General features: G+C 38.4%; 5 protein-coding genes across 8 annotated transcripts in view; 2 read left to right on the top strand and 3 right to left on the bottom strand.

Moving 5' to 3' along the window:
- Nucleotides 1-1,895: 1,895 nt before the first annotated feature.
- Nucleotides 1,896-3,516, bottom strand: LOC119067821 (26S proteasome regulatory subunit 8). Its single transcript, XM_037170984.1, has 3 exons — nucleotides 3,351-3,516; nucleotides 3,123-3,258; nucleotides 1,896-3,046 (listed from the first exon to the last, which is right to left on the bottom strand). Exons 1-3 carry the CDS (start codon nucleotides 3,366-3,368, stop codon nucleotides 1,992-1,994), a joined length of 1,209 nt encoding a protein of 402 aa, XP_037026879.1. The 5' UTR covers nucleotides 3,369-3,516; the 3' UTR covers nucleotides 1,896-1,991.
- An 8,512-nt stretch (nucleotides 3,517-12,028) lies between these two features.
- On the bottom strand, nucleotides 12,029-14,527 carry LOC119067618 (NECAP-like protein CG9132). The gene is made up of 5 exons (XM_037170710.1): nucleotides 14,308-14,527; nucleotides 12,876-13,081; nucleotides 12,621-12,811; nucleotides 12,374-12,555; nucleotides 12,029-12,302 (listed from the first exon to the last, which is right to left on the bottom strand). Exons 1-5 carry the CDS (start codon nucleotides 14,394-14,396, stop codon nucleotides 12,239-12,241), a joined length of 732 nt encoding a protein of 243 aa, XP_037026605.1. The 5' UTR covers nucleotides 14,397-14,527; the 3' UTR covers nucleotides 12,029-12,238.
- A 654-nt stretch (nucleotides 14,528-15,181) lies between these two features.
- Nucleotides 15,182-17,077, top strand: LOC119067649. Of its 3 annotated transcripts, XM_037170747.1 has the most exons (3): nucleotides 15,182-16,533; nucleotides 16,585-16,599; nucleotides 16,704-17,077. In XM_037170747.1, exons 1-3 carry the CDS (start codon nucleotides 15,378-15,380, stop codon nucleotides 16,760-16,762), a joined length of 1,230 nt encoding a protein of 409 aa, XP_037026642.1. In that variant the 5' UTR covers nucleotides 15,182-15,377; the 3' UTR covers nucleotides 16,763-17,077. The 3 variants fall into 3 exon arrangements, with proteins under 3 accessions (XP_037026642.1, XP_037026640.1, XP_037026641.1); XM_037170745.1 differs by having other exon boundaries at nucleotides 16,585-17,077; XM_037170746.1 differs by having other exon boundaries at nucleotides 15,182-16,600; nucleotides 16,705-17,077.
- A 1,530-nt stretch (nucleotides 17,078-18,607) lies between these two features.
- On the top strand, nucleotides 18,608-24,477 carry LOC119067807 (DNA polymerase eta-like). 2 transcript variants are annotated; one of them, XM_037170958.1, is made up of 7 exons: nucleotides 18,608-19,030; nucleotides 19,200-19,245; nucleotides 19,314-19,369; nucleotides 19,431-19,910; nucleotides 22,474-22,615; nucleotides 22,689-22,829; nucleotides 22,892-24,477. In XM_037170958.1, exons 1-7 carry the CDS (start codon nucleotides 18,919-18,921, stop codon nucleotides 24,372-24,374), a joined length of 2,460 nt encoding a protein of 819 aa, XP_037026853.1. In that variant the 5' UTR covers nucleotides 18,608-18,918; the 3' UTR covers nucleotides 24,375-24,477. The 2 variants fall into 2 exon arrangements, with proteins under 2 accessions (XP_037026853.1, XP_037026854.1); XM_037170959.1 differs by having other exon boundaries at nucleotides 18,611-19,030; nucleotides 19,431-19,880; nucleotides 22,498-22,615.
- Nucleotides 24,469-26,664, bottom strand: part of LOC119067809 (very-long-chain 3-oxoacyl-CoA reductase) — a 10,001-nt gene continuing 7,805 nt past the window's right edge. Inside the window, exons 2-5 of the mRNA XM_037170960.1 lie at nucleotides 25,510-25,556; nucleotides 25,368-25,443; nucleotides 24,965-25,302; nucleotides 24,469-24,897 (exon numbers count right to left, since the gene is read on the bottom strand). Of these exons, the coding sequence (XP_037026855.1) occupies nucleotides 24,571-24,897; nucleotides 24,965-25,302; nucleotides 25,368-25,443; nucleotides 25,510-25,556 (788 nt within the window). The 3' untranslated portion in view covers nucleotides 24,469-24,570. The remainder of the gene's footprint in view (nucleotides 24,898-24,964; nucleotides 25,303-25,367; nucleotides 25,444-25,509; nucleotides 25,557-26,664) is intronic.

Here is a 26,664-nt window from a genome sequence, read left to right as displayed (position 1 = left end):
TACGTCGGTCACTTCAGCAACAATTCCAGGACAAATGAATGAAGAAAACAGAAACCTTTTGAACAATGATATGAATCTAAATCAAAATTTAACAATCAATGATCCCAAAGAAGACGACGGAGATGAAGAAAAAGAACGTTGGGTCCCCTTACCGTACATATGAAATGTCTCGAATAAAGTAGGAGACTTCCTAAGAAACAAATTGAAATGGAAGGTAACATTTACACCTGGTATCAAAATTCAAAGTATGCTAAATGGTATAAAAGACAAAGAGGTCAACGAACTTGCTGGCATATACAACATACCATGTGATTCATGCAACCAAAATTACATTGGAGAATCAAAAAGAGTCACAAAAAGATTAGAAGACCACGAAGGCAATGTTAGAAGACGCGAATACAACAAATCAGCAGTAGCAAGGCACACCATACGGAACAAAGGACATAAAATCAATTGGAATAATTGACAGGCAGCTCAATTTTTCAACATTGTTCTCGAGAAGGTGATAAGAGAGTGCGACGTGGAAACCAGCGGTACAATCTTCAGAAAGTTGAGTCAGTTGTTAGGATATGCTGATGACCTAGACTTAATTGGACGGAACATTGACATCGTTAAAGAGAAATTCACGAAAATTGAAGATAGGGGTGCTGAGTTCGGTCTCAAGGTCAATGAGAGAAAAACCAAGTACATGACAACTTCATTGTTTTATGGCAGATCAACGGACCATACGCTGGAGGTGAATGGAAAACACTTCGAGACTGTCGACAGCTTTATTTACCTTGGGTCGCTGGTCAATAGTGATAATAGCATCGGAGAGGAAATACGTAGAAGGGTAACGCTTGGTAACAGGAGTTACTAGTCTTCAAAAACTCATCCGGTCAAAAACACTCAACCGCAACCTTAAGTGCGAATTGTACAGATCGCTGATTCGACCAGTTGTAGCATATGGATCGGAAGTTTGGTGCATGACACAAAGTGACGAACAGACACTTTTGGTTTTGGAAAGGAGAATTCTTCGATCAATTTTTGGAGGTGTCAATGTGAACGGCAACTGGAGAAGAAGATACAACCATGAGCTGTATCAGCTTTACAGGGAGCCTGATAGAGTCAAATTCATCAAAATCATTCGATTAAGATGGCTCGGTCATGTAAAAAAAATGAACGAGGAACGTGTACCACTGAAACTGCTAAATACAAATCCCGATGGAAGACGCAGGCCAGGAAGACCAAGGGAGAGATGGCAAGATGCAATTGAGTCTGATCTAAAAGTACTAAGAGTGAGCGACTAGAGAACGTTGGCGCGGAATAGGTCCGATTGGAGAAGATTCCTGGAAGAGGCCAAAACCAATAGTGGGTTGTAGTGCCCACCTAAGTAAGTAAGTAAGTAACACTGTTGAAGACATTCCCTTGACTCCTGTTCAAATACAACTGATCTGAGGAGTCGGAGTTCAATTCTGATTCACACAACACTGCGATCTCTGTAATCAATTCTCGGACAGAGTTTCCACATCGACTAGCTGCTGTTAATATTAACTTTCCTCCTCCAGTGATGGTAAATTCCTTACGTTCACTTCTTGTTCAAATCCACGCCATCTGAAGGTTCGGTTTCGGTGGATATGCCATCTACTTTCGGAAGCTGTCTCAATAGTTCCTCGAAGTTTTGTGTTTCACTTGCGGTTCAAAACGATCCTCAGTGTCCATTATATCAACAATGTGACACTGTTGTTAAGGTGTTGATGTCACATTTCAATAGCAGGATGTCAATTTGGAGTCTAAACGCATCCAAAGAAAATTTGTTAGTGACTGGAAGGTAGAGTTCAATTTTAGAGCCGAAATTGCCATCTTGAAATTTTGTTGTGGTTTGATGGTCGTAGCAGGTCAGTAAAGATGACAAATTTTATTATTAAGCAAAATTTTTATTCAAAACGAAAATTCCTTGACAAAAAAAAAATTCGATGGGCACCGCTCATCCGCACTTCCTGCCACTCCAATTATTTCCACAATTTCTTGATTGACATATTCTTCTCGGAATCCTTTTGCATAACCTTAGCCACAGCCATTTCGAAATCCTCCTGAGTGACATGGACACGTCGCTCTCGCAATGCGTACATTCCTGCTTCAGTGCACACACCTTTCACCTCAGCGCCCGACGCTCCCGGCATAAGTTCGGCAATTTTTCGCAAATTGATTCCGCGCGTCAGATTCATTTTGCGCGAATGAATTTTCAAGATATCGAGACGAGCTTCTTCGTTTGGTGGCGGGAATTCAATTTTACGATCGATACGACCGGGACGAAGCAAAGCTGGATCCAATATATCGATACGATTCGTAGCCATGATGACTTTGATGTTTTTGGTCGCTTCGAATCCATCCAATTGATTCAGCAATTCTAACATAGTACGTTGCACCTCAGAATCACCACCGCTGCCCGATTCAATACGAGACGAGCCAATGGAATCGATTTCGTCCATGAAAATGATTGAGGGAGCATGTTCCCGGGCCATCACGAACAATTCGCGGACCATACGGGATCCTTCACCGATAAACTTTTGAACCAATTCCGAACCGGAGACACGGATGAACGTACATTCGGTGTGATGTGCAACAGCTCGGGCTAAGAGAGTTTTACCGGTTCCAGGTGGACCGTACAACAAGACACCTTTCGGCTGAGCGATACCCAATGCATCGAACAGTTCCGGATGCTTTACAGGCAATTCAATCACCTCCTTGATCTCCTTTATTTGCTTGTCTAATCCACCGACCATTTCGTATGTTGAGTCGGGCACTTTTTCGACCATCATCAGTGATACCAACGGATCGACTTTGTTCGGCAATATTTTATGCAGAGTGTAGCTCTCATTGCGTAAAGCAACACGGCAATTCGGTGTCACGTCGTTGATGTCAATGTTCTTGTCGATGTCAACCACAAATTTCCCTTCCGGATGTACTTTGACTAGCACCTTCTTTTTATCCATGGGTTTGACCACTTCACCAACGTAACTGCCTTGTTCTTGCAGCAATTGAAGCTCCTCGCGCAACATCCGAACTGTGAGTTTGGCATCAAATAAGAAATGTTTTCAGAAAATAGACAAAGCACCGTGAGGTTAGACTCTCTCTCTTACCTTTTGCATTCAATTCATTTCTCTGTGCCTGCAGACGCCGTAAATTCTGACTCTTCTCAGCAACGATTAGTTGCAACTCCTCGATCTTGGTGATATAGTACGAACGAAATCCCTCTCCCCGAAAATCTACGTCCATCTGGAATTAAATCATTTTTTTTGTTTGGTTACAACACTTTGGGAACACTTTGTCGCAATATTATTGAAATTCTTGTGCTTTCGGACGTATACCTTATTAGCAACCGTCATATCGATCCGACCAAAACGATCAACTTCCAATGAAAATTTATATTTCTCTTATTTTGTTTGACTCGTCTTCACTTCACCGTACCGCGACACTGTATTTATTTCTGCTATATCATCGAAGACCCGTCGAAAAAGTCATCCAGCCATTTTGAATGATTGCGTTTCATACCGGAAGTGAGGAACACTTTTTTTATAAAACCGAAATTTTTAAAAAATTTGGCACGAAAACAAAACGTTTTAATAGTCTGTACCATTGTCTTCGTGCCGAACGTACAGAAGCAAAACCATGAAAAAGATCTCTGGGCGTAGATTCTCATAGCGTTCGTAACTTTAACAAGAATAGACCGGCTATAAGCCTAGTGAGGTCTTTTTTCTTTCTCTCAATTTTCTCACTTCTCGATATACCAAATACAAAATACGTGAGGTATAAATAGGCAAGCAGGAAGAATCGTTTCTTCAGTCGATATCCAGCTGTTGAACAGTAAACATCTCCACCAACTTTCTATCAGTTTTGTAGTCAGCTACCAATTTATTATTCAACTACCAGTTTGGTAGTCAACTACCAAATTATCAAATTATAAATAGGCAAACAGCCCAAATAATTTCATCAGTCGGTGTGCAGCTCTCAAACAGTTAACATCTCTACCACCTCTCTATCAGCAAGATAGTTTACTACCAGTTTGGTAGTTAACTACCAAAAATTCAAGCTTTAAATAGGCTAGCAGGAAGAATAATTTCGTCAGTTGGTGCGTAGCTCTCCAATAGTACACATCTCTGCCGAAAACTACGTTTGGTAGTCAATTATAATATTGGTAGTCAGCTACCAATAAAAAAATTTAGAATTGCAGTATCAACTCTGCTATCGGTTATCAGATAACAAATAATAATGATTTGCCTGGTGTTGATTTGATCATAGTAGCATTGCAATTTACCATCGTGGTAGTCAACTACCAAATATTCGATTTATAAATAGACCAGCAGGCCGAATAATTTCATCAGTCGGTGCGCATCTGTCGAACAGTTAACATCTTCGCTGATAATTATTTTGGTACACCAACTACCAAAAACTACCAAATTTTCAAATCGCGATGTCTGATATGAGCGATCGGTTACCATATAACAAATAATAATGATTTGCCTGATATGATTTTCGTCAAATTTTCAATGTTCGTTAAATTTTTAAATTTCGTCAAATTATCGAATTTCATCAATTTTTTTATTTTCGTCAAATTTTAGAATTCCGTCAAATTTTCGATTTTCGGCAAATTTTCGATTTTCGGCAAATTTTTGAATTTAGTAAAGTTTTCGACGAAAGTCAAATTAAGCTTTATCTGCGACCAAATTCTAAAAAATCAAAACTTACAAAAGAGCTGATATCGCCCAAAACCACTTACAGTAGAGGTGTGACGCAAGTCCTGTTATCCACTAACAAAAGAACTGAAGTTGGTGTACGTGACGCTTACAGATTCGACACGCAAAAAAAAGATATGCGTCACAAATGGCAGCTGATGAGGAAAGCACGCGACAGTTTGATCAACAACAATTTTAAACGAAAAATTTTAGAAAGAAAATTCTAACAAAAAAAAATGCGTCAACAAGTGGCAGATGTTGAGGGAGGAAATTTTTTAAAATTGTGAAATATATTGCTTTAAAGAATGGAATTCAAACGGAAGAAAGCCGAATCATCTGCCACTTGCTGACGCAATTTTTAGCCCCGTACGAAGTACAAAGGGGCTTATAGGATTACGATGCCGTGTGTAATTGATGGAATTCGAAGCAGACGGTAAGGGCAAAGTGTTTGCCTATGTTCATAGATGACGAATCCGCAATAAAAATTTTGCCTGTCCGTCTGTCCGTCTGTCCGTCTGTCCGTCACGTCGATATCTTGAGTAAATCAAATCCGATTTCAAAATTTTTTTTTCCCTGAAAGATAGTCGAAATAGTGAGGCTAAGTTCGAAGATGGGTATATTTGGGTCGGCCCTTCGTGAGTTAGGGCCGCCTAAGTGCTTTAAGGTCTTTTGGGGATATTTACGGCAAAAAAAACGTTGGAAATGTAAATGAAACGGCAAAAGATAGGTAATGTCGATACCGATCCAGAAAAAAAAAGTTTTTTAAAATCGGGTGAGTGGACCGTGAGTTAGGGCCCTAGAAGTGAAAGGCTACTCGGCCCTAAGTGTATTTTGCATATAACTCGAGTAAATTTCATCCTTTTTTCGTGATTTTTGTTACATTTGAAAGGTAATCGAAGCCAGAATATAATGTGGCGAAGAACGTTTTAAATTTGGGTCCTTGGACTGAGGTCGCTCCTCGGCCCTAAGTGTATTTTGCATATAAATCGAGTAAATCTCATCCAATTTTGCTAGTTTTTGTCCTATATGAAAGGTAATTGAATACCGAATAGAATGTGGTAAGAAAAATGTTTGAAATTTGGGTCCTTGGACTGAGGCCGCTCCTCGGCCCTAAGTGTATTTTGCATATAAATCGAGTAAATCTCATCCAATTTTGCTAATATTTGTCTTATATGAAAGGTAATTGAATACCGAATAGAATGTGGTGAGAAAAATGTTTGAAAATTAGGTCCTTGGACTGAGGCCGCTCCTCGGCCCTAAGTGTATTTTGCATATAACTCGAGTAAATTTGATCCGATTTTCCTAATTTTTGTTTCATTTGAAAAGTAATCGAACGAGGAATAGAATGTTGTTGAAAAAAAATTAAATTTGGGTCTTTGGACTAAGGCCGCTACTCGGCCCTAAGTGTATTTTGCATATAACTCGAGTAAATTTCATCCGTTTTTCCTAATTTTTGTTTCATTTAAAAGGTAATTGAATACCGAATAGAATTTTGTTGAAAAAAAAATTAAAATTTGGGTCCTTGGACTAAGGCCTCACCACGGCCCTAAGTGTGTTTTGCATATAACTCGAGTAAATTTGATCCGATTTTCCTAAATTTTGTTTCATTTGAAAGGTAATCGAACACCAAATAGAATTTTGTTGGGAAAAAAAATTAAAGTTGGGTCCTTGGACTACGCCCGCTACACGGCCCTAAGTGTATTTTGCATATATCTCGAGTAAATTTCGTCCGATTTTCCTAATTTTCATTTAGAAGGTAATCGAAGGCCAAATATAATGATGTTGAAAAAAAAAATTAAATTTGGGTCGTTGGACTAAGGCTGTAACTAGGCCTTAGGCCTCTCAATAAATTAAAATTTTAGGTCAACTTGAAATTTGTGTTACATTTGAAAGGAACGTCGTACGGGGCTTCGTAATTGCGCTATGCGCAATTTGTAAGATGTACACATTTCATACGGGGCTCAGTCACAGCAAACGCTCCGACTGTTCTGACGGCTCGTTTTTTGTTATATTTTCCTAAAATTTTTCTGGTAAGATTTTTGTTGATAAAACTTTCGCGTACTTTCCTCATCAGCTGCCATTTGTGACGCATATCTTTTTGCGTGTCGAATCTGTAAGCGTCACCTACACCGATATCAGTTCTTTTGTAAGTGGATAACAGGACTTGCGTCATACCTCTACTGTAAGTGGTTTTGGGCGATAAAGTCATTCAAAAAGTAAAGAAAAGTACTTCAAATAATACTTTAATGCGACGGGACCGAAAATTGGAGTAACTTTTCTCATGAAAAATTTTATATTTTTATGGGACGGTTGATTTTGGGGTGATTTTGCTTAAATAACTGAACTATATTCTCATATTCAGCTATGGGAAATGTTGAAAAAAAAAATTAGACTGAATCAACGTGCGTGAATTGAGTGCCCAGCTCCGCCGTAAAGAAAACGCATGCCATTTATAATATATATTTCTTTTCATATAATTTCTATTGATTTTTTTATAATTTATAATAATTTTATCATTTTTACGATATCTTTTTTCTCTTTTCTTCACATAAATTTTTAACAATTTTGTTTAGATTCGATTGTGGTTAAATGTTAAATTCCACAAAATCACGAAGATTTTCTTTGATTTACAGCAATTTTAACAATCAGTAAAATTTTCTTCGTTTTTCTTTTGGAATGTTTCAAGAATGTTAGTCACAATAATTCAAAACTGAAATTTCTTTTTGCTTATTTTGGTTCTTTAGGAATTTCAAAAACATAAAATGAAAGATTTCTTTGTGTAATTTTCTTCCAATTTAACCTCATCGATACGTAAGTACATTAAGTAATTTATTTAGTTATTTGGTGCGCGATTGATAGGAATTCATTTCTCGAAAAGTAAAAAGTAAAAAAATAATTCAAAGCGACATTGCATCATCAGTCCATCTAACACCCCGTTTCAGAGCGGACAGAAAACGACAGAAAATAGAAGTTCAAATGAAGCTTGCAATTTTTCGGTAAAAGTGTTTAGAGTCAACGAGCCGTTGAGGCGAGTTGAGGCGATGCAGTCAATGACTTCAATAAAAACAGTGCGTACAAATTAAATGTAAATGGGAAATTCGTTATTATACTAGTGTAGTACCGAAGCGCAAGAAAAGAAACGTTCACCATAGCAGAGACTTAAGCGACCCAGAAGATCACACCGTGAGTACAATTTGAATATTTCATAAAATCAAATCTAAATGAAACAAATATGATGTATCCAATAAACAGACTGAGACAGATGTAACAGGTGATTTCGCTGAGTGCGATTACGACCTACAACACATCATTTCGACGGTTTCTTTGATAAATTAGAAATCACGTTCACCACAGATGGACCGTTTGAAAAGAAACGTTAAACTGATTTTAATTTCTGTCTTCCTGACTGCTAGAGTCCGTAACCACACACTTTTATACAGCTTATTTTAGAGAAACAGAAGTTAGGAAATTAGTTACAGGTTCGTGATGCCTTTAACGCATCTTATTCATTCCACCCGAAACTCCACAACAAACATTTACAGCCAATTGTTTAGCTTAATTCAGAAGTTTAAAGGTTCATTGTGCAACCGAATATAATGAACACAGCCGAGCATAGTGAGCAATTTGCAGGTGGAAAACTCAAAACAATATTATAATACGGCAAGTGTTCGAACAGAATCAGAAGAAACCAGAGGAGAAATAGTTATTTACATGACGAAAGGGATAAAAGGGTGAAAAGTCGAGTTTTCGTTTGAATTTTGTTTGTATGCTCGTATGTTTGTTGAAAGGTGACGTTTCATTTTCATCCCGAGTTCAGGTAGTCGCTCAATTGAGAAAGTCGAATCATGATAAGGCTGGATTTCCACTTACAAAAAAACCACTTCGTTCTGCTTCAATTTAGCTAGCCAACGCCTCTGTTCTATTGTTTAAAAAGTAACCGGAGAGAAAACGGAGTGCTTTTTTCGTAAATGGAAATCAAGTAAAAAATTGAAATAAATTCAATTTCCACTCCGTTTGCGTGACAGTTCTTTTGTTCTATTTTACAACTGTCATGTAGACGGAGGCTAAACGGAGTGCTCTTTTTAAGTGGAAACTATACTTTATGCATGGATCGCACAACACTCCGTTATTATTCCGTTTTGTCCCCGTGTCAGTTGTCGTTTCAAACAATATGCTCTATTGTATGAAATTCCAACTGTCATGTATACGGAGGTAAAACGGAATGAAAACGGAGATAACTTTAACAATCATAATGATGGTCTTACGGCACTAACGTTAAAAACAACATTGTAGTACTAGTTTCGAAAAGTAACCAATGGCGACCGTGAAATGAAATGACAAACCCACGCCATTAGTCGTATAAATTTAAATGTCAAAAAGAGCTTTTTTCTCCTTAGTTACGATCTGTCAGTTTTTCTATTTTGCGATTTAGTATGGAAATGAAAACTAAAATTGAGATATCTTTGCTGTTTTAAGTGGTTTTGTCATATTTTTTTGGACCAAAATGTTTTAAAATTTGTTTGGAATCGATTGACATTAACAAAATAGTAAAATAGAAAAAAATATTTTCACACAATCTGTTAATGCCAATCGATTCCAAACACATTTTAAAACATTTTGGTCCAAAAAAATATGAAAAACCACTTAAAACAGCAAAGATGTCTAATTTCCATACTAAATCGCAAAATAGAAAAACTGACAGATCGTAACAAAGGAGAAAAAAGCTCTCTCTGACGTTTAAATTTATACGACTAATGGCGTGGATTAAGAGGGCGAACACATGCCAATAAACATTTCGTATTTCATGTTGGGACCACATATTTTACGTAATTTTGTTCGAAATTTCCTCTCTAGATATAATTACTCTTCTGTTGAGAATAAATTCATAATCGAATGGATGCCTAAATATTTCTAAAAGCAGGAAAATTGAAAAAAAAGAACGAAAACGAAATTAAAAACCTACACGCACAGTCCTCTATGTCTTCTAAAATAAATCATTTTTGTTTTAGTTAATTTATTTACACGCGTCAACGTAAATTTAGAACCGAAACGGTCTATACATACACACATATACTGTAGCACTTAATAACATAGTCGCTCTAAATTTTATTCTAATATTTTTAACATTTTTTTTTGTTTTTTCATTTTTCTTTTTGCGTATTCTCCTCCTTCTTCTTCTTCTCTTAAACATAAATTTGATAACACATCCCTTATCAGATTGCTTTTGAAGGTTAACGATAAAGTGACTTATTCACCGTAAACTTAAGACTTTCAAAGATGGAGAAACTACGTGCGTATCCGTTGCGCATACGGTTTGAAACTTATGTTGTTACACTGTTACCGTTCCGGCACTTTGTTTTTTTTTTGTTTTTGAGCATTAGGAGAGATCCCTATTGCATGCAGAGGCCGTGTACCTCAGACACTTGATTATATCGGCAGAAAAACCAGTCGAGCTTCAATAAGAAAGGTATTTTTGCCGATGAAATTTATGAAATTTGACAAAAATAAAAACAAACGAGCCATCAGAATAGTCGGAGCGTTTGCTGCGACTGAGCCCCGTACAAACCCGTATATCTATTGCGTACGTGACCCTAGTGCGTCTGTCACCCTACTTTGACCGTAAGCCTATTGCGCCGGTTAATGTAGTTAAAGTAAAATTATTATGTAATGTGTACATCTTAGAAATTGCGCATAGCGCAACTACGAAGCCCCGTACGACGTTCCTTTCAAATGAAACAAAAATTTCAAATCGCCCTAAGATTTTATTTTTTTGAAGGGCCTAATATCGGCCTCAGTCCGAGGACCCAAATTTAAAATGTTTTTCAACTACATTCTATTCGGCCTTTGATTACCTTCCAAATGAAACACAAATTACGAAAAACGGATGAAATTTGCTCGAGTTATATGTAAAATACACATAGGGCCCTAGTAACGGCCTTAGTCCAAGGACCCAAATTTAATTTTTTTCAACAACATTCTATTCGGCCTTTGATTACCTTCCAAATGAAACACAAATTACGAAAAACGGATGAAATTTACTCGAGTTATATGTGAAATACACATAGGGCCCTAGTAGCGGCCTTAGTCCGAGGACCCAAATTTAATTTTTTTTTCAACAACATTCTATTCGGCCTTTGATTACCTTCCAAATGAAACAAAAATTACGAAAAACGGATGAAATTTGCTCGAGTTATATGTAAAATACACATAGGGCCCTAGTAGCGGCCTTAGTCCGAGGACCCAAATTTAATTTTTTTCAACAACATTCTATTCGGCCTTTGATTACCTCCCAAATGAAACAAAAATTACGAAAAACGGATGAAATTTGCTCGAGTTATATGTGAAATACACATAGGGCCCTAGTAGCGGCCTTAGGCCAAGGACCCAAATTTAATTTTTTTTTCAACAACATTCTATTCGGCATTCGATTACCTTCCAAATCAAACAAAAATTACGAAAAACGAATGAAATTTACTCGAGTTCTATGTAAAATACACATAGGGCCCTAGTAGCATTTCACTTCTAAGGTCCTAACTCACGGTTCACTCACCCGATTTAAAAAAAACTTTTTTTTCCTGGATTGGTATTGACAATACCTATCATTTGCCGTGTCATTTACATTTCCATCGTTTATTTTGCCATAAATATCACCAAAAGACCTTAAATCACTTAGGTGGCCCTAACTCACGAAGGGCCGACCCGAATATGCCCATCTTCGAACTTAGCCTCACTTTTTCGACTATCTTTCAGGGAAAAAAAATTTTTGAAATCGGATTTGATTTACTCAAGATATCGACGTGACGGACAGACGGACAGACAAAATTTTTATTGCAGATTCGTCATCTATGAACATAGGCAAACACTTTGCCCTTACCGTCTGCTTCGAATTCCATCAATTACACACGGCATCGTAATCCTATAAGCCCCTTTGTACTTCGTACGGGGCTAAAAATGGCAATGAAAACTACATGGAGTTTGCACAGCCATGCCAGGCTGCCTAATAACAATTTAATTTTTCCAATTTCACACGTCATGCGGCATCGATACCTTCATTTTGTTAACATCAATTCAATATTCTGGCCGGATAACGAACGAAAAATGGCAAAACAAACAACCTCCCGTCAAAGGTAGTGTAACAATGTGGCATATGCTATCAAACCGTGTTTGAGTCACCGGTATGTACGTTGACTCACGCACTATGATTAAAAGAAAACCATTAGTTTGGGTCCATCTTTTGCATTTTATCGGTTTTTTTTTTGTGTCAACAGAATCACGTTCAACGAACAAATTAACCCATCCGATCACGATTTTTCCACTAAAAATTTGTACAAACCAACAAAATGGAAAATTATTTTTTTTTTTTAAGTTTGCATCAATGCAACATCGTGTTTGGTGTTTTATTGCGCAAATATTTTTCTTTTCATTCGACATTAAAATAGAAGGAGGTGATATATATTAAGGGACGCTGTTTCGGCCTATTGTTTGGGTTCCGAAATTAGCGACATCAAAAAAACTGTCTAACTCTAAAACTGTACCCAATTCGAATTCGTTGTTGTCGTATTCTGTTGTTGTTGTTGAGGTTGTCCGCTTGTTTGAAAAAAAAAGTGGAAAATTTTCGTGATAATTTCAGCGATGGAAATGCAATCACCATAACTTACCCAGCGGTTGCAAAATCTCCCCATTCCGTGCCACCAGACGGTTTATGTGCTGGTGATACTAACGGTGATCGTCCAGGTGGCGGAGCAATTTTATTGCCTACTCCACCAGGAGGCGGCGGTAAACCAATTCCCGATCCGCCTGTGCGTGATTTTCCCGTTCGTGATGATTCCCCATCTTTTTTCTGTGAAACGAAACGAAATTTTGTTATTCGATTTTCGTTCCAAAATCGGGGTGCGCACTAATTACCGTAATTTTCATGTTGATTTTTATGGTTTCGCCTTCTTTGAAGCCCAGATCAAGTTCTTGCTTCGGAGCCGATTTGTCTTTTTCGATTTTTTCCTGGTTCTTTACCCATTTGAAATGGTCTTGCAGTGCAACATTTAAATCAAATGAATCCGACCGATCGCCAAAACCCATTCCAAGGAATGCACAGCGACCTGAGGTTTTTTTTTATTTATTTATTTATTGTCACTATACGAAAACCGTTGGGGCACACATTACCATTATCATCTAAAATCCTAATGACAAAATATCTTGAACTATCCGTGACTGATTCGATCGCAACGCCTGGATATGTTTCGACGGGACAATTTGCAAACAATGCACCCGTCATTTTGTCTTCCAATTTGAGGCTGACATTGTTCCCTTTCGCCACTAATCGCATGCGGCCGGTCCATGTGGGATCAGATAGATTCCAATTTCCAGCTCTAAAATGATTTCGAAATTTTAGTTTAGTACGAAATCGCAGACACATAATGACAGGGTAAAGTGTCCACTCCACTCAACAAAAAGTACTCCGTGAGAGCGCCGTGAGAGAGCATATGTATGTTATCAGAAACCAGAATAACATTTCGGACGGTCTGCAATGTTATCAATTACGAAACTTTGCTCACACTATTTGCTAAGACTATTTTACGGAGCCCAAGTGTTACGTTTACTTTACACTTATACCGCCACCCGTTGAACAGTTACCCCATTTAAAATTGGACTCACAAAAGAAGATGATTTCAAGGAGCAAGCAACAAAATGTGTAATGATGACTGACAGGCGTATCGTCAATTAAAAATAAAAGTAGATGAGTTGGTAAGCTAAAACCATTACTAGTCTAACTGCTATCGTTTTCTCCACACTTACAGTAGACACACATTACATAGCAACGCGAGTTTGACATAAAATTCTTTTGCTTTCAAACCTTTTCCAATTGTCTTTAAATTGCAAACTTGCAAGTCGTGCTTACACTCTTCCGACATTTACCGATGATCAGGATCATAACAATTTAGTACATATCGATGGGTTTCAAAATTATTCATAAGATTTTTCGAAGATAAAAAAGATACAAAAGCTCAGTCGAGAAAGGGTTTTTTTTTGTTAGCAAAACTCTACTTCGAATTCATATCAAATTCTTGGTCAAATGCGTACACGGCCTTGAGCGATGGTACTTGGAATGCGCGTTGGGTTGTTTGTTGGAACGAGAATGTTAAAAAAAAAAATATATTTTTTGTTGACATTGTAGAGCCACGAATAAGTAGATACGTTTAGTTGTCACATAGCTCATCCAGCAATAATGAATCGGATTAAGCACGTAATCGAAAAATAAATAAACAAATCCGAGACACTCGGTGCATTCGTTGTAAATAAATATCGAATCGACGAGAGTGGAAAGTTTATATGTGGTCGTATACACAGTGGACATTGAATAACTTTGTGGAAATGATGAAATTCTACAAATTGTGGAACATTATATTCGATGTTTGTGCAATTTGAAAGTCTATGATTCACTTTATTTCATGTACACATCGAGGAGTATAACCAAAACTAATTTCACTGGATGGTACACGACCACCAAAAAAAAAAAATGGTTTGATTAAACAGAATATCCGCCCCATTTTTTTGTTTTAACCAAAATATTTACCCTTGATTTTAATTTATTTACCTGTGACGTTGATTGGCACCAGATGGTGGAATTTTGTAAATAAACACTTCTGGTTTCACCAACAACACACTTTCATACGTGTCAACCATTTTACCTAATTTCTTCTTTTTTTTGTGTTGTTATACTCTCTATAGTGTCTCTACTGATTTTTTTTTTTTTATATTTTCTTGAGTTTTGACATTTAAAGAACAAACACACGTCTGACGATGCAAAAAATGTGATCTGACGCACATAGCCCACATAGCTAAATACAAAATTGTGAGCGGCCGTAATAACTGTTTAGATGAGAGCGACATGATTGACTTGTCAAATAACAGGCAAATGCGAAAATGTTTTAGGATAAAAGGGATATGCGGTGATTTGCTTAAAATGTGTTGATCCGAGCCGAAGGCGAGGCTAATAATCACGCAAGAAGCCATTTTTAACATTTTGTCCCATTGACGTGTGAGAAATTTTACTCGAAAGTGCGAGGGTTTGGTTTTATATAGGAATTCGACTATTTTCATTGGAGATGCTAACAATTTACCAATCCGTTATGAGATCGCATCGATAATAACGAACACAATTTTTTGGTATACCGTTGAGCAGATTTTTTCGAATTATTTGGTAACTTCCTGTTTACATATCTACGAGAAAAGATACAAGGAAACTCTTATGATCTGTAATCATGCCCGCAAGTTAGTAAGCGGGCGTGACGCAGGTCCACTACCAAAAATGTTTTAACAAATTTTTTTTGAGGATTGCGGAGCATATTTACGCAGCAACTTTTTGACTTCTCCTCCTTAACTCTAACGACCCTTACACTAAGATATCTGGAATCTAGGAATCCATACATTTTGGGATGACAGATGATTCCGCTGGCACTTCCTGTTCAGACCAATCTGAACTTTTGTTTATCTTAATAGTTGGCACAGTCAATTAAGTTTCTAAATTATGTAATGTCAAGCATTGTACTGTGCAATTTAGTTCATATTATAACGTTGATCTATAAACAACAGTCTTTTGATTCGACATAAAATAATTGAACCTGAGAAACCGATATTCCTTAAACATTTGGGGGCTCAACCGGGATGTCGGTTGCTCAACCGTTTGTTTATTTAATTCGCGTTGTAGTTGTGAGAGAAATCGGCTGTTTTTTTATCAAATTATCGGTCGATGAAAGTTTATGTTCCGACAAGTGCGAACAATCGCGTTCTAAGACAATAGACATTTTTGTGAATCATTCAAATTTGTATGTTTGTGAAAAGAATCAAATGGTTCTAGTTGTTTCATCGAAAAGATACGATTTAAAGAGTCAAGTGTTCAGCGAGTTGGAAGTTTTACGATTTGTGCCCATTCTCTCAATGTTCATTTGTGAGAAAAACGTGGATGGAAACAAAAGGTCGCTGGTTAACAAAAGATCCACGTTGTCTCAAATACACGCTTCGAAAATAATCATCGAATTGCAGTTTCATGTAGTGGCTCATGGATTGGCTTCGTGCTCTACTGTCTTTCAGTGTTCAATAATGACAGAGAAGCTGATTTTCGACTACAAATTGGTGCATTCGAGTATCACTATGCAATTAGTGTATGCCAGTACAGCTTGGTTGACGTCACCATTTCTTTGTTTCAAAGTTATCGTGTGCAATAATCGTCTACCAAAGACAATCAATGGAGTAGAGCAGTGGTCATTTTATGGTTTCAATTTTGGTCAACTGCAATCCGTACAGCGAAAACCGGAATTTACAATTTTGACTTTATGTGTTTCAATAGTCAAACATCATCGAGTATTCCACATTTCAATCGTTTGTTCGATTAAAGTTTCATTTCGAGCATTGGTTTCGGCGTCTCATAACGGATCAAGCAATCATTCCAGTTCGTCTTTAAGCGTGTCAAAGGCCGAACGAGTCGGAAGTTGCAAGGCTGACAGATCAGCTGGATTTATTCATCTTGCAGTAATTGTTCCAACTGCCGTTTCTTCGTATTATTGTGGTCAATTGCAGACAGTCAATGGAGTATCAATGTGTGAACAATTAGCGGAATGTTTCTCGACTTGTTTATGGAACATGAGTAGTCTTCAACATCGTTCGCTGGAGAATGAAGCGCTCCATGGTATCCGAAAACGATTATCCAAGAGATTCATCAGTCGTCGGGCAAAACCTGCCATTATGTACAACAAAAATGCTGCGAATTTTGTGGACTGGATAACAGAGCTTTCTAAGGCACAGCAGAGCGCACTGAGAGAACAAATGGACGAAATAGTCGCTTTATTTACCAACGACGGCGTCGATTGGGAATTCAATCCTACAACAGCAAGTAATTTCGGAGGAATTTGGGAAGCAGCAGTGCAATCAATGAAGTTTCACCTCAAACAAATTGTTGGGTCGTCACATCTCACGTTTAAGGAGCTGACAATTCTTTTTTGTCAAATCGAGTGCGCATTTATTTCGAGACCAATGTGCAGCCTGACCGATGAGGATTTGAATTTGAGTTTATTTTTGAGTAAATTTTTCCGTTTCATTCATTTTATCTTCCGAGCCAATTTCATTTCATTTTGAATTTTTTGTGTTAGTTTTATTTGAAGACGATTTATAATGTCTTGGCCGGGAGTATGTTCAGACCAATCTGAACTTTTGTTTATCTTAATAGTTGGCACAGTCAATTAAGTTTCTAAATTATGTAATGTCAAGCATTGTACTGTGCAATTTAGTTCATATTATAACGTTGATCTATAAACAACAGTCTTTTGATTCGACATAAAATAATTGAACCTGAGAAACCGATATTCCTTAAACACTTCCTAACTTCCATCGGATTTTTTGATGGATTTGAGTTATATTCGACATTAGTGAAGTGTTTCAAGGTTGGTTCTATACATTTTGGGATGACAGATGATTCCTCTGGTACTTCCTAACTTCCATCGGATTCTTTTGATGAATTTGGGTTATTTTCGATATGAGTGAGGTGTTCCAAGGTTAGTTCCTAAATTTTGTAATGACAGATGATTGCTCTAGCACTTCCTAACTTCGATCGGATTTTTCCATGGATTTAGGTTATTTTCGATATAAGTGAGGTGTTTCAAGATTGGTTTCTAGATTTTCAGATTCAGACTGATGTCTCTAGATTTTTTGAAATTTCCATAAGGTTTTTTGATGTTGTCGAAATGACATACTTACAAAAGTGGTGATATCAGTCAAAAAACCCTTAAAGAGTAGATGTGACGCAAGTCCGTTATCTTACTTACAAAATAACTGATATCGCTGAGGGTGACGCATTGTGCGTCGTACGCAAAAGTTTTATCAACAAAAAATTGACTCAAAAAAATTTGTGAAAGAAAATTTTACAACAAGAAATTTGCGTCACAAGTGGCAGATGTTGAGGAACATATTGTTAGGAAAATGGTTGAAAAATGTACTAAACGAATTTAAACGAAAGAAAACCGAATCATCTGCCACTTGTGACGCAAATTTCTTTTTGTAACCCTCAGCGATATCAGTTATTTTGTAAGTAAGATAAAGGACTTGCGTCACATATACCCTTTAAGGGTTTTTTGACTGATTTTGATTACCTTCCATTTAAATGCAAATTTAACTGATCTTTGGGGTGCAATTGGAAAGCTCTTTGAAATAAAATCCGAAATAAATTAATTTAATTAAAGGCGTGGGTATCTCTGCCGATATTCGGAAGAAAAACAATTTCCAATAAAATAACAAAAGAAATACTGGAAATTCTTTTGTTATTTCCACTGGAAATTGTTTTTCTTATAAATTACGGCAGATCTGGCGTATCTGGTAAAATGACAGATTTCTTTAGAGAAGTGAACACCGATTATAGCTATTTTCATAATAAGGTAGTAAATGGGATTGTTTTGCGCACTAGATGTGAGATTGCCGATACGAGCGAAGCGAGTTCGGCAACACATCGTGTGCGCAAAACCCCCATTTACTACCGTGTTAGGAACAATGCTTTATCTCCTGTAATGTCATAATCACCATAAAAACCAATTTAAAAAAATCAAACTGAAACATCAACACGCCATGACACCGTCACTCATTCATATTCCCCACAAATAAAACACACATCTAGTACACTGTCAAGAATTTGTCAATTTTCAGTGAATAAATGTGAAATTATCGAAGTTCGCCGTGAATAAATGAGAAAATATCGAAGATAGCGTTGCGCAAATGACCAATTGTCGAAATTTTCAGTTAATAAAAACGTCCTGTGAATGACGTGTTTAAATCTGGCCCATTTTGATTCTAAAAGTGACACTCAAATTGTGAATATTATGACATTACAGGAGATAAACATTTTTTCCGCTGCTCATATGTTTTCGCCGTATTTCGCCCGATAAACTTGTGGTTTGTGTTGTTTGTGTTTTTGTTGTGAAATTGCGCTTAAACTATGTTGGACGATCTTGATGACCGTACATTAAAACTGTTTTGTTAACATTCTGAATTGAATTCGGAATAATTATTGCATCAATCAATCGATTTTAAATGATTGGTGTCTCGGAAAATTTTGTTTCAAATAATCGGTCGAGTTATCGCTGTACAGTACAGTTCGTATTAAGACCACAAAAAGGCATTGTGTTGTGCTCCTCTTTTATTCTGAATTTTTTAAACCTCAACTATGTCTAAGACCCAAATTAACGTTGTCAACAAACACGATCGAACGGTGGTTCTGGTTGACATGGACTGTTTCTATTGTCAAGTGGAAGAAAAATTGGATCCATCGCTCAAAGGTAATGAAATTGATGAATCGGTTGAAACAGGTGCAGAGGTGGTAAACAAACTTCAAAACAAGAACCTGCTGTATGGTTTTTGACAGATTGTTCCTTGTGTGTGATACCTAGCCATCTAACTGTGAACACCGAATTGACATAAAATTTCATGTTGCATATCCGTTTTCAGGGAAACCTATTGCTGTGGTTCAGTATAACGCTTGGAGAGGAGGAGGGTAAGTTGCTACAGACTGTACAACTACAAATGCTTGATTGATTTTGTACTTTCATTTTGTTCTCACAGAATAATTGCTGTGAATTATGCCGCACGCGATCGAGGTGTAACCAGGCATATGAGAGGTAAATCGGAAAATGTTTTGTCTTTTGATCGTACGGTACAATGACTTATTTACGTCTGCAGGTGAAGAAGCAAAAAATCATTGTCCAGAAATTGAGCTAGTTAAGGTGCCGAGTGTCCGTGAAAAGGCCGATCTAACGAAATATCGTGAAGCTGGAAAAGATGTGGCATCGGTACTACAAAGGTTTACCACATTGCTGGAACGAGCCAGTGTCGATGAGGCTTATTTGGACATAACGGAAAATGTTCGGAAACGATTCAAAGAGATGAACGATGGTACGTTCGTATTGACGCCGGACAAGCTGACAAATTGCTTTGCCGTGGGATATGATCACATCGGTGATTTCGTACAAAATCTGTCGAAGAAGGTTACGTTCAAAAAGGGCGCCGATAAGGTGAATGTGGAAGGAGGTGGTGACGAACAAGAGAAGCTGTTTACGAAATATGACATCAAACTGCTGATTGGTGCATCGATAGTAAATGAGATACGTGAAGCCGTCAAAAAGGAGACTGGTGAGTGTTGTTTCACAAGAACCGGTAAAGGTCCTCATGGCGAACAGTTTTTAGCCCCGTACGAAGTACTGGGGGCTTATAAGATTAATATGCCGTTTGTAACACGTCGAATTGGAAGCAGACAGTAAGGGCAAAGCATTTGGTTATGTTCATAGATGACGAATCCGCAATAAAAAAATGTCCGTCCGTCCGTCCGTCCGTCCGTCCGTCCGTCCGTCCGTCCGTCCGTCCGTCCGTCCGTCCGTGACCCCTCTAGCTAGAGTAAATCACAACCTTTTTTCAAAATTCTTTTTTTCCCCGATTGGTATCGACAAAAGTAAGGTCAAGTTCGAAAATGGGCATGGTAGGGTCGGCCCTTCCAGAGCTCGGGCCCTATAGATGTTTTTCAGTCTTTCGACGATATCTACCGAAATACGCACGCAATAGCTGCTTGTGATATATCAAATGAAAGGTATTGACGAGTAGAACAAAGTTGCTGAACATTGTTTTTGGGTAAGATGCAACGCGGGCTTGTTGGGAGGGCTCAAAGGTCGTTACTCGGCCCTAAGTGTTTTTTGCACATAAATCGAATAAATCTCATCCGATTTTGCTAGATTTTGTTTCATTTGAGAGATAATTGAATACCGAAAAGAATGATGACGAAAAAAGTTTCAATTTTGGGCCCTTGGACTAAGGCCGGTACTCGGCCCTAAGTGTTTTTTGCACATAAATCGAGTAAATCTCATCCGATTTTGCTAGTTTTTGTTTCATTTGAGAGATAATTGAATGCCGAATAGAATGATGGCAAAAAAAGTTTCAAATTTGGGCCCTTGGACTAAGGCCGGTACTCGCCCTAAGTGTTTTTTGCACATAAATCGAGTAAATCTCATCCGATTTTGCTAGTTTTTGTTTCATTTGAGAGATAATTGAATGCCGAATAGAATGATGGCAAAAAAAGTTTCAAATTTGGGCCCTTGGACTAAGGCCGCTACTCGGCCCTAAGTGGTTTTTGCACATAAATCGAGTAAATCTCATCCGATTTTGCTAGTTTTTGTTTCATTTGAGAGATAATTGAATGCCGAATAGAATGATGGCAAAAAAAGTTTCAAATTTGGGCCCTTGGACTAAGGCCGCTACTCGGCCCTAAGTGTTTTTTGCACATAAATCGAGTAAATCTCATCCGATTTTGCTAGTTTTTGTTTCATTTGAGAGATAATTGAATGCCGAATAGAATGATGGCGAAAAAGTTTCAAATTTGGGCCCTTGGACTAAGGCCGGTACTCGGCCCTAAGTGTTTTTTGCACATAAATCGAGTAAATCTCATCCGATTTTGCTAGATTTTGTTTCATTTGAGAGATAATTGAATGCCGAATAGAATGATGGCGAAAAAGTTTCAAATTTGGGCCCTTGGACTAAGGCCGCTACTCGGCCCTAAGTGGTTTTTGCACATAAATCGAGTAAATCTCATCCGATTTTGCTAGTTTTTGTTTCATTTGAGAGATAATTGAATGCCGAATAGAATGATGGCAAAAAAAGTTTCAAATTTGGGCCCTTGGACTAAGGCCGGTACTCGGCCCTAAGTGTTTTTTGCACATAAATCGAGTAAATCTCATCCGATTTTGCTAGTTTTTGTTTCATTTGAGAGATAATTGAATGCCGAATAGAATGATGGCAAAAAAAGTTTCAAATTTGGGCCCTTGGACTAAGGCCGCTACTCGGCCCTAAGTGGTTTTTGCACATAAATCGAGTAAATCTCATCCGATTTTGCTAGTTTTTGTTTCATTTGAGAGATAATTGAATGCCGAATAGAATGATGGCAAAAAAAGTTTCAAATTTGGGCCCTTGGACTAAGGCCGCTACTCGGCCCTAAGTGGTTTTTGCACATAAATCGAGTAAATCTCATCCGATTTTGCTAGTTTTTGTTTCATTTGAGAGATAATTGAATGCCGAATAGAATGATGGCAAAAAAAGTTTCAAATTTGGGCCCTTGGACTAAGGCCGGTACTCGGCCCTAAGTGTTTTTTGCACATAAATCGAGTAAATCTCATCCGATTTTGCTAGATTTTGTTTCATTTGAGAGATAATTGAATGCCGAATAGAATGATGGCGAAAAAGTTTCAAATTTGGGCCCTTGGACTAAGGCCGCTACTCGGCCCTAAGTGGTTTTTGCACATAAATCGAGTAAATCTCATCCGATTTTGCTAGTTTTTGTTTCATTTGAGAGATAATTGAATGCCGAATAGAATGATGGCGAAAAAAGTTTCAAATTTGGGCCCTTGCACTAAGGCCGCTACTCGGCCCTAAGTGCTCTTTGCACATAAATCGAGTAAATCTCATCCGATTTTGCTAGTGCGCAATTTTAAAAATGAACACTTTCAGTAAATTTGACCATGCCCAACTTGACTTGCATTTTGGTAACAGACGCATTAGAGGATTGTAGACGTATTAGGGTTCCGGGCGTATTACGGCTACGGACGTATTATGGTTACGGACGAAATAGGATTACGGGTCGTACGGGGCTAAGTTGCAGCAAACGCTCGACTGTTCTGATGCCTTGTTTTTAATCTGTTTTGGCTGAATTGGCTGTCTAAGCCACAGACAGTCTTAGCCAAAGATTTACCGCTCTTTGCACTTTTAGGCTTCGAATGCTCGGCCGGAATCGCACATAACAAAATTTTGGCCAAGCTCGTGTGTGGCATGAACAAGCCGAACAAACAAACTGTTTTGCCGGTTAAAAACGTCAGTCTCCTGTTTAGGTACGTAATCGATAGCCCGAGGTTTCTTTTTTAACTTTTGCGCTCATTTCTACTGAATTCCTCGTTCCGGTAGTGACCTACCTCTGCAGAAGATAAAAGGACTCGGAGGTAAATTTGGCGAAGATGTCTGCGACAAATTGAAAATCAAACTGATGTCGGAACTGAGTTCATTTTCTCTAACTGAACTGCAGAGAACATTCGACGATAAAACTGGGTAAGTCAATAAAAAGCTAGCGACGGAGCTGTTCCTAACCATCCAATCAATTCATTTTTCAGACTGTGGCTGTTTCAGATGGCCCAAGGTATTGATTTGGAAGCTGTTACTCCGAGGTTTGCATCGAAATCGATCGGGTGCTGTAAGAAATTCCCAGGTCGAAATTCCATTAAGGGAATAGCAACGCTAACGCACTGGTTAAATGAGTTGGCGACTGAAATCGTCGAACGATTGGACAAGGATGAAATTGAAAACAGTCGAGTAGCAAAACAAATTGTCGTTAGTTTTACACAGAAATTCAGTACCGAGGAAGTGGCCAGTACTCGATGCGTTCCACTAAATGATATTGATGTGGAGAAGATCGCTCACGATGCCTTGGATGTTATTAAGAAGAACACCGACGTTTTCTTCAAAAACGAACAGAATACGGTCATTTTGAATCCGATCACCCTGCTGGGCATAAGTGCCGGAAAGTTCGAGGACATTAACCAGCAAAAGAGAAATACGATCAGGGACCTGTTTAGCAAGGCAATCACCAATGAAAGCACGAAAAAAACGGAGATCGATTCAAGTGAACCTGTTAATGGTCCGGAAGCACGTAAGGCAGCCGATAGCAAACCTTCGAGCATTAAATCATTTTTTACGGCCGCAAAAGATGTTGCTGAAGAGAATAATCAAAAGAATGAAGTAGATCCCTCCATTGACAATGAATTCGATTGCAATAGCAACAGTTCAGTGGACATGTTAATCACCAACGCTGCAGCAGATTTGAAGACGATACATGAGGGCGATACGATCACCGTTGCAGCAGATTCGCCACCAGTACAAGACATAACAGCAACAGAGGTCAATGACACCATGTCCACTTTCGATTCAAATGAAAGGAATGAAAGGACGGCCAGTTCTTCGGTTGCCTTCCCCGAAAATGTCGAATCACAACAGCCGGGTCCATCAGGTCAATCCGATTACAAATCGAGTTATGTTGAATATCTTCGGCCTGACATACCCGACGAGTTCTTCGAAACATGTTCACAATGCCACAAGAAACTTTTGACCGTAGAAATGCAATCCCATCTGGACATGCATCTTGCGTTCCAACTGAGTGAGGAACAACGCATAGAGTTTCGTTCTCAGTTGAAGACGAAAACGTCGTCAGCATCGCCTCCAATTGCTAAAAAAGCCAAACTCGATCGAAACGCCAATCTGAATTCATCGAGTTCGGGCGGCAGTAAAGTGAGTCGAACCACAGATGCAACAGGTGCTAACGGCAAGGGAGTATTGACCAAGTATTTTGTAGCGAAAAAGGATGAGGCACCAGAGTCGTCGGTTCAGTGTGACGAGTGTGGAAAGTTCATTCCCATCGAAGGTGTTGTTGAACATTCCGACTACCATACGGCCAAGAAATTGCAAATGGAAATCAATTCGCTGAACGTGGCTCCGTTGGTTGGTAGTGCAGTAGGCCAAAATCCGAAAACAAAATCCCGAACCGATCCATCGACGGCGAAGAAACGAAGCATAGCTTCCTTCTTCAAAGCCGCAAATTGATGTGCCTCTTAGTGTTACGCCTTGGTTTTGTAAATTTCTGTTTTTAGGTTCGAAAAATGTCTACCTCAGTCTCGTTGTGTAATAAAATTGCGGGTTCAAAATGCGAACATCTTTGGTATATTGAAGAGCACACAAACATTACAAAAAAATGCAAAAACATTTGAACGATGGAAAATGGAGAGAATTCCCTTGCAGTTTAGGTGGCCTTTTTTCTTAAAGCCTTCGCTCGCATAGCTTCCATTTGAGAGAGAACTAGGCGATTTGCTGTTTCGGGGAAGAGTGCATGCATGCCGTTAATCACAAGCTGCATGATTGCGTGTGGATAGTAGCCAGTTGTGTGCCGTGAAATGCCGATTGTTTTCAGAGCCGATTCGACGAAACGATCTGCGCTGGGAGCCATCCATGTCGGCTTCCGTATTTTCGACATATTCGTTGCAACGAATCCAGGCAAAACGGACTGAACTGTTATTCCCTTCTTACCGTACTCGGTAGCTAAATCTTCGGAGAACTTGTCGACGAATGCCTGTTGGGTTATAATAGTCATGGTAGTAAAATTCAATCAGTTTTGGTTAGTAGATGAAAGACGCTACCTTGGACGCACTGTACACAGTCAATAGGGGATTTGGAATTGTAGCTGCCATGGATGAAATATTGATGATGACACCTTTCTTGCGTTCAACCATTCCGGGTAATACAATTTTGCACATATTCGTCACCGACACAATATTACACGTAACAATGTCGCCGAGCATCTTGTCCCGATCGGGAATGGTGAGGAAGTATTCGGGATTCGAATAACTCATTCCAACATTGTTGACGAGCACACCGACCGTCAAGTCTTGCAACTGTTGCTCAATGGCAGCATAAATTTCGGTCGAACCGGTGAAATCGACTGCAATGGTTTTCGTTTGGACTCGATGTTGTGATTCTGTGAAATGTGAAGGAACTAACTTTACATCGGAATGTTGTGGAGGACGTAAGTATTTCTCGTACCGATTTCTTTCGCAACGTCGTCCAACTTTGGTTTCGATCGGCTAATCAGCACCAGATTCTGACCTTCTTTGGCAAGCTGTGAATTGAAATAGAGGAGGAATTAGATCGATCTCAAACTGTTGTTGTCGTCTAAAGTAGTTACAGCTTTGGCATATGATTTTCCGATACCCTCCGTTGCACCGGTTACAACTGCAAATAGAAGGAAAAAAAAAGAATTTTATTTTGAGCTAGGAACTATATATAGTAAGTAACCGTTGTTCAGGTTAGGCACGGTGCGGTTGAATGAATTTTAACTGATCATTTCGATGCACTTTTGATATTTTTAGATATTATTAGTCAGCTCGGAGCCCTGAACAAGATTCCACAAAAATTTTTGATTTTCATCCGTACCGTCGGTGACAGTGGTGGACAGTGGTCCTGTCTACAGAGACAGTGGTGGAAAACTAGTTATGGTTGCAATCGGTAGTACCTGAAATTCTAATAACAATTGTACACAAAAATTTTACCATTAGTGCAAGGGAAGCCGGCAGAGACACGCTAAAGTTTAAAAAACGTGATTTTCAAACAGTCATACAGGCGTGGATACTTGAGGGATGAAGCTAATAAATAGTTCTCGCAGTAGAGCAACATCTCCTCTACCAATAACCAAAAAATTATTTTTGGAAGCAGTCTACGCAGAGTGCCGACAGTAGCTCAAAGTTTTTCCTTCATATTTGGTAAAATTTGCGACTTTCAGTGGCACCTGTAACACACTTACTCAAATTTTTTGTAATTAAAATGGTTAATTCCGAAATGCTGGAAGTCTCAGCTGTCCATCGACACCACACTTACAATGACTCATGTCAACAGTGCCGATATGTTGCGTGAATATAAGTGAGATTTGTCCTTCCACGACGAAATTTTGTGCTTGATTTGAAAAATCTTTGAAAATACCGCTGGGATGATTTGTTTGATTAACAAAGTTATAGAGACAACGAAAAAACCAAAAAACATCGAAATTTTGCTCTTTATATAGATATTTCAAATCATGTACAAAATTTCGTCGTAGAAGGACACATTCCACTTATTCACGCAACATTTCGGCACTGTTGACATGAGTCATTGTAAGTGTGGTGTCGATGGACAGCTGAGACTTCCAGCATTTCGGAATTAACCATTTTAATTACAAAAAATTTGAATAAGTGTGTTTTAGGTGCCTTTGAAACTCGCAAATTTTACCAAATATGGGAGGAAAAACTTTGAGCTACTGTCGGCCTCTACGTAGACTGTCTCCAAAAATAATTTTTTGGTAATTGGT

Source organism: Bradysia coprophila (assembly GCF_014529535.1).
Source record: "Bradysia coprophila strain Holo2 chromosome X unlocalized genomic scaffold, BU_Bcop_v1 contig_128, whole genome shotgun sequence".
In the NCBI taxonomy this organism is placed as follows: domain Eukaryota; kingdom Metazoa; phylum Arthropoda; class Insecta; order Diptera; family Sciaridae; genus Bradysia; species Bradysia coprophila.
The sequence above is the reverse complement of the archived record's forward strand: the minus strand, read 5'-3'. Positions and strand labels throughout refer to the sequence as shown.

Bases quoted from the DNA above. Each gene is read 5' to 3' on its own strand.
- LOC119067821 (XM_037170984.1), bottom strand. The intron at 3,047-3,122 runs GTAAGAGAGAGA...CCAAACTCACAG, and splicing joins AAATGAATTGAATGCAAAAG to TTCGGATGTTGCGCGAGGAG.
- LOC119067618 (XM_037170710.1), bottom strand. From the start codon at position 14,396: ATGGTTGACACGTATGAAAGTGTGTTGTTGGTGAAACCAGAAGTGTTT. The intron at 12,812-12,875 runs GTAATGTGTGCC...AAAAAACCTCAG, and splicing joins TAGGATTTTAGATGATAATG to GTCGCTGTGCATTCCTTGGA. The intron at 12,556-12,620 runs GTAATTAGTGCG...TTCGTTTCACAG, and splicing joins AAATCAACATGAAAATTACG to AAAAAAGATGGGGAATCATC.
- LOC119067649 (XM_037170745.1), top strand. From the start codon at position 15,378: ATGTCGGTTGCTCAACCGTTTGTTTATTTAATTCGCGTTGTAGTTGTG. The intron at 16,534-16,584 runs AAATGGACGAAA...TCGATTGGGAAT, and splicing joins GCAGAGCGCACTGAGAGAAC to TCAATCCTACAACAGCAAGT.
- LOC119067807 (XM_037170958.1), top strand. From the start codon at position 18,919: ATGTCTAAGACCCAAATTAACGTTGTCAACAAACACGATCGAACGGTG. The intron at 19,031-19,199 runs GTAATGAAATTG...ATCCGTTTTCAG, and splicing joins ATTGGATCCATCGCTCAAAG to GGAAACCTATTGCTGTGGTT. The intron at 19,246-19,313 runs GTAAGTTGCTAC...TTGTTCTCACAG, and splicing joins AACGCTTGGAGAGGAGGAGG to AATAATTGCTGTGAATTATG.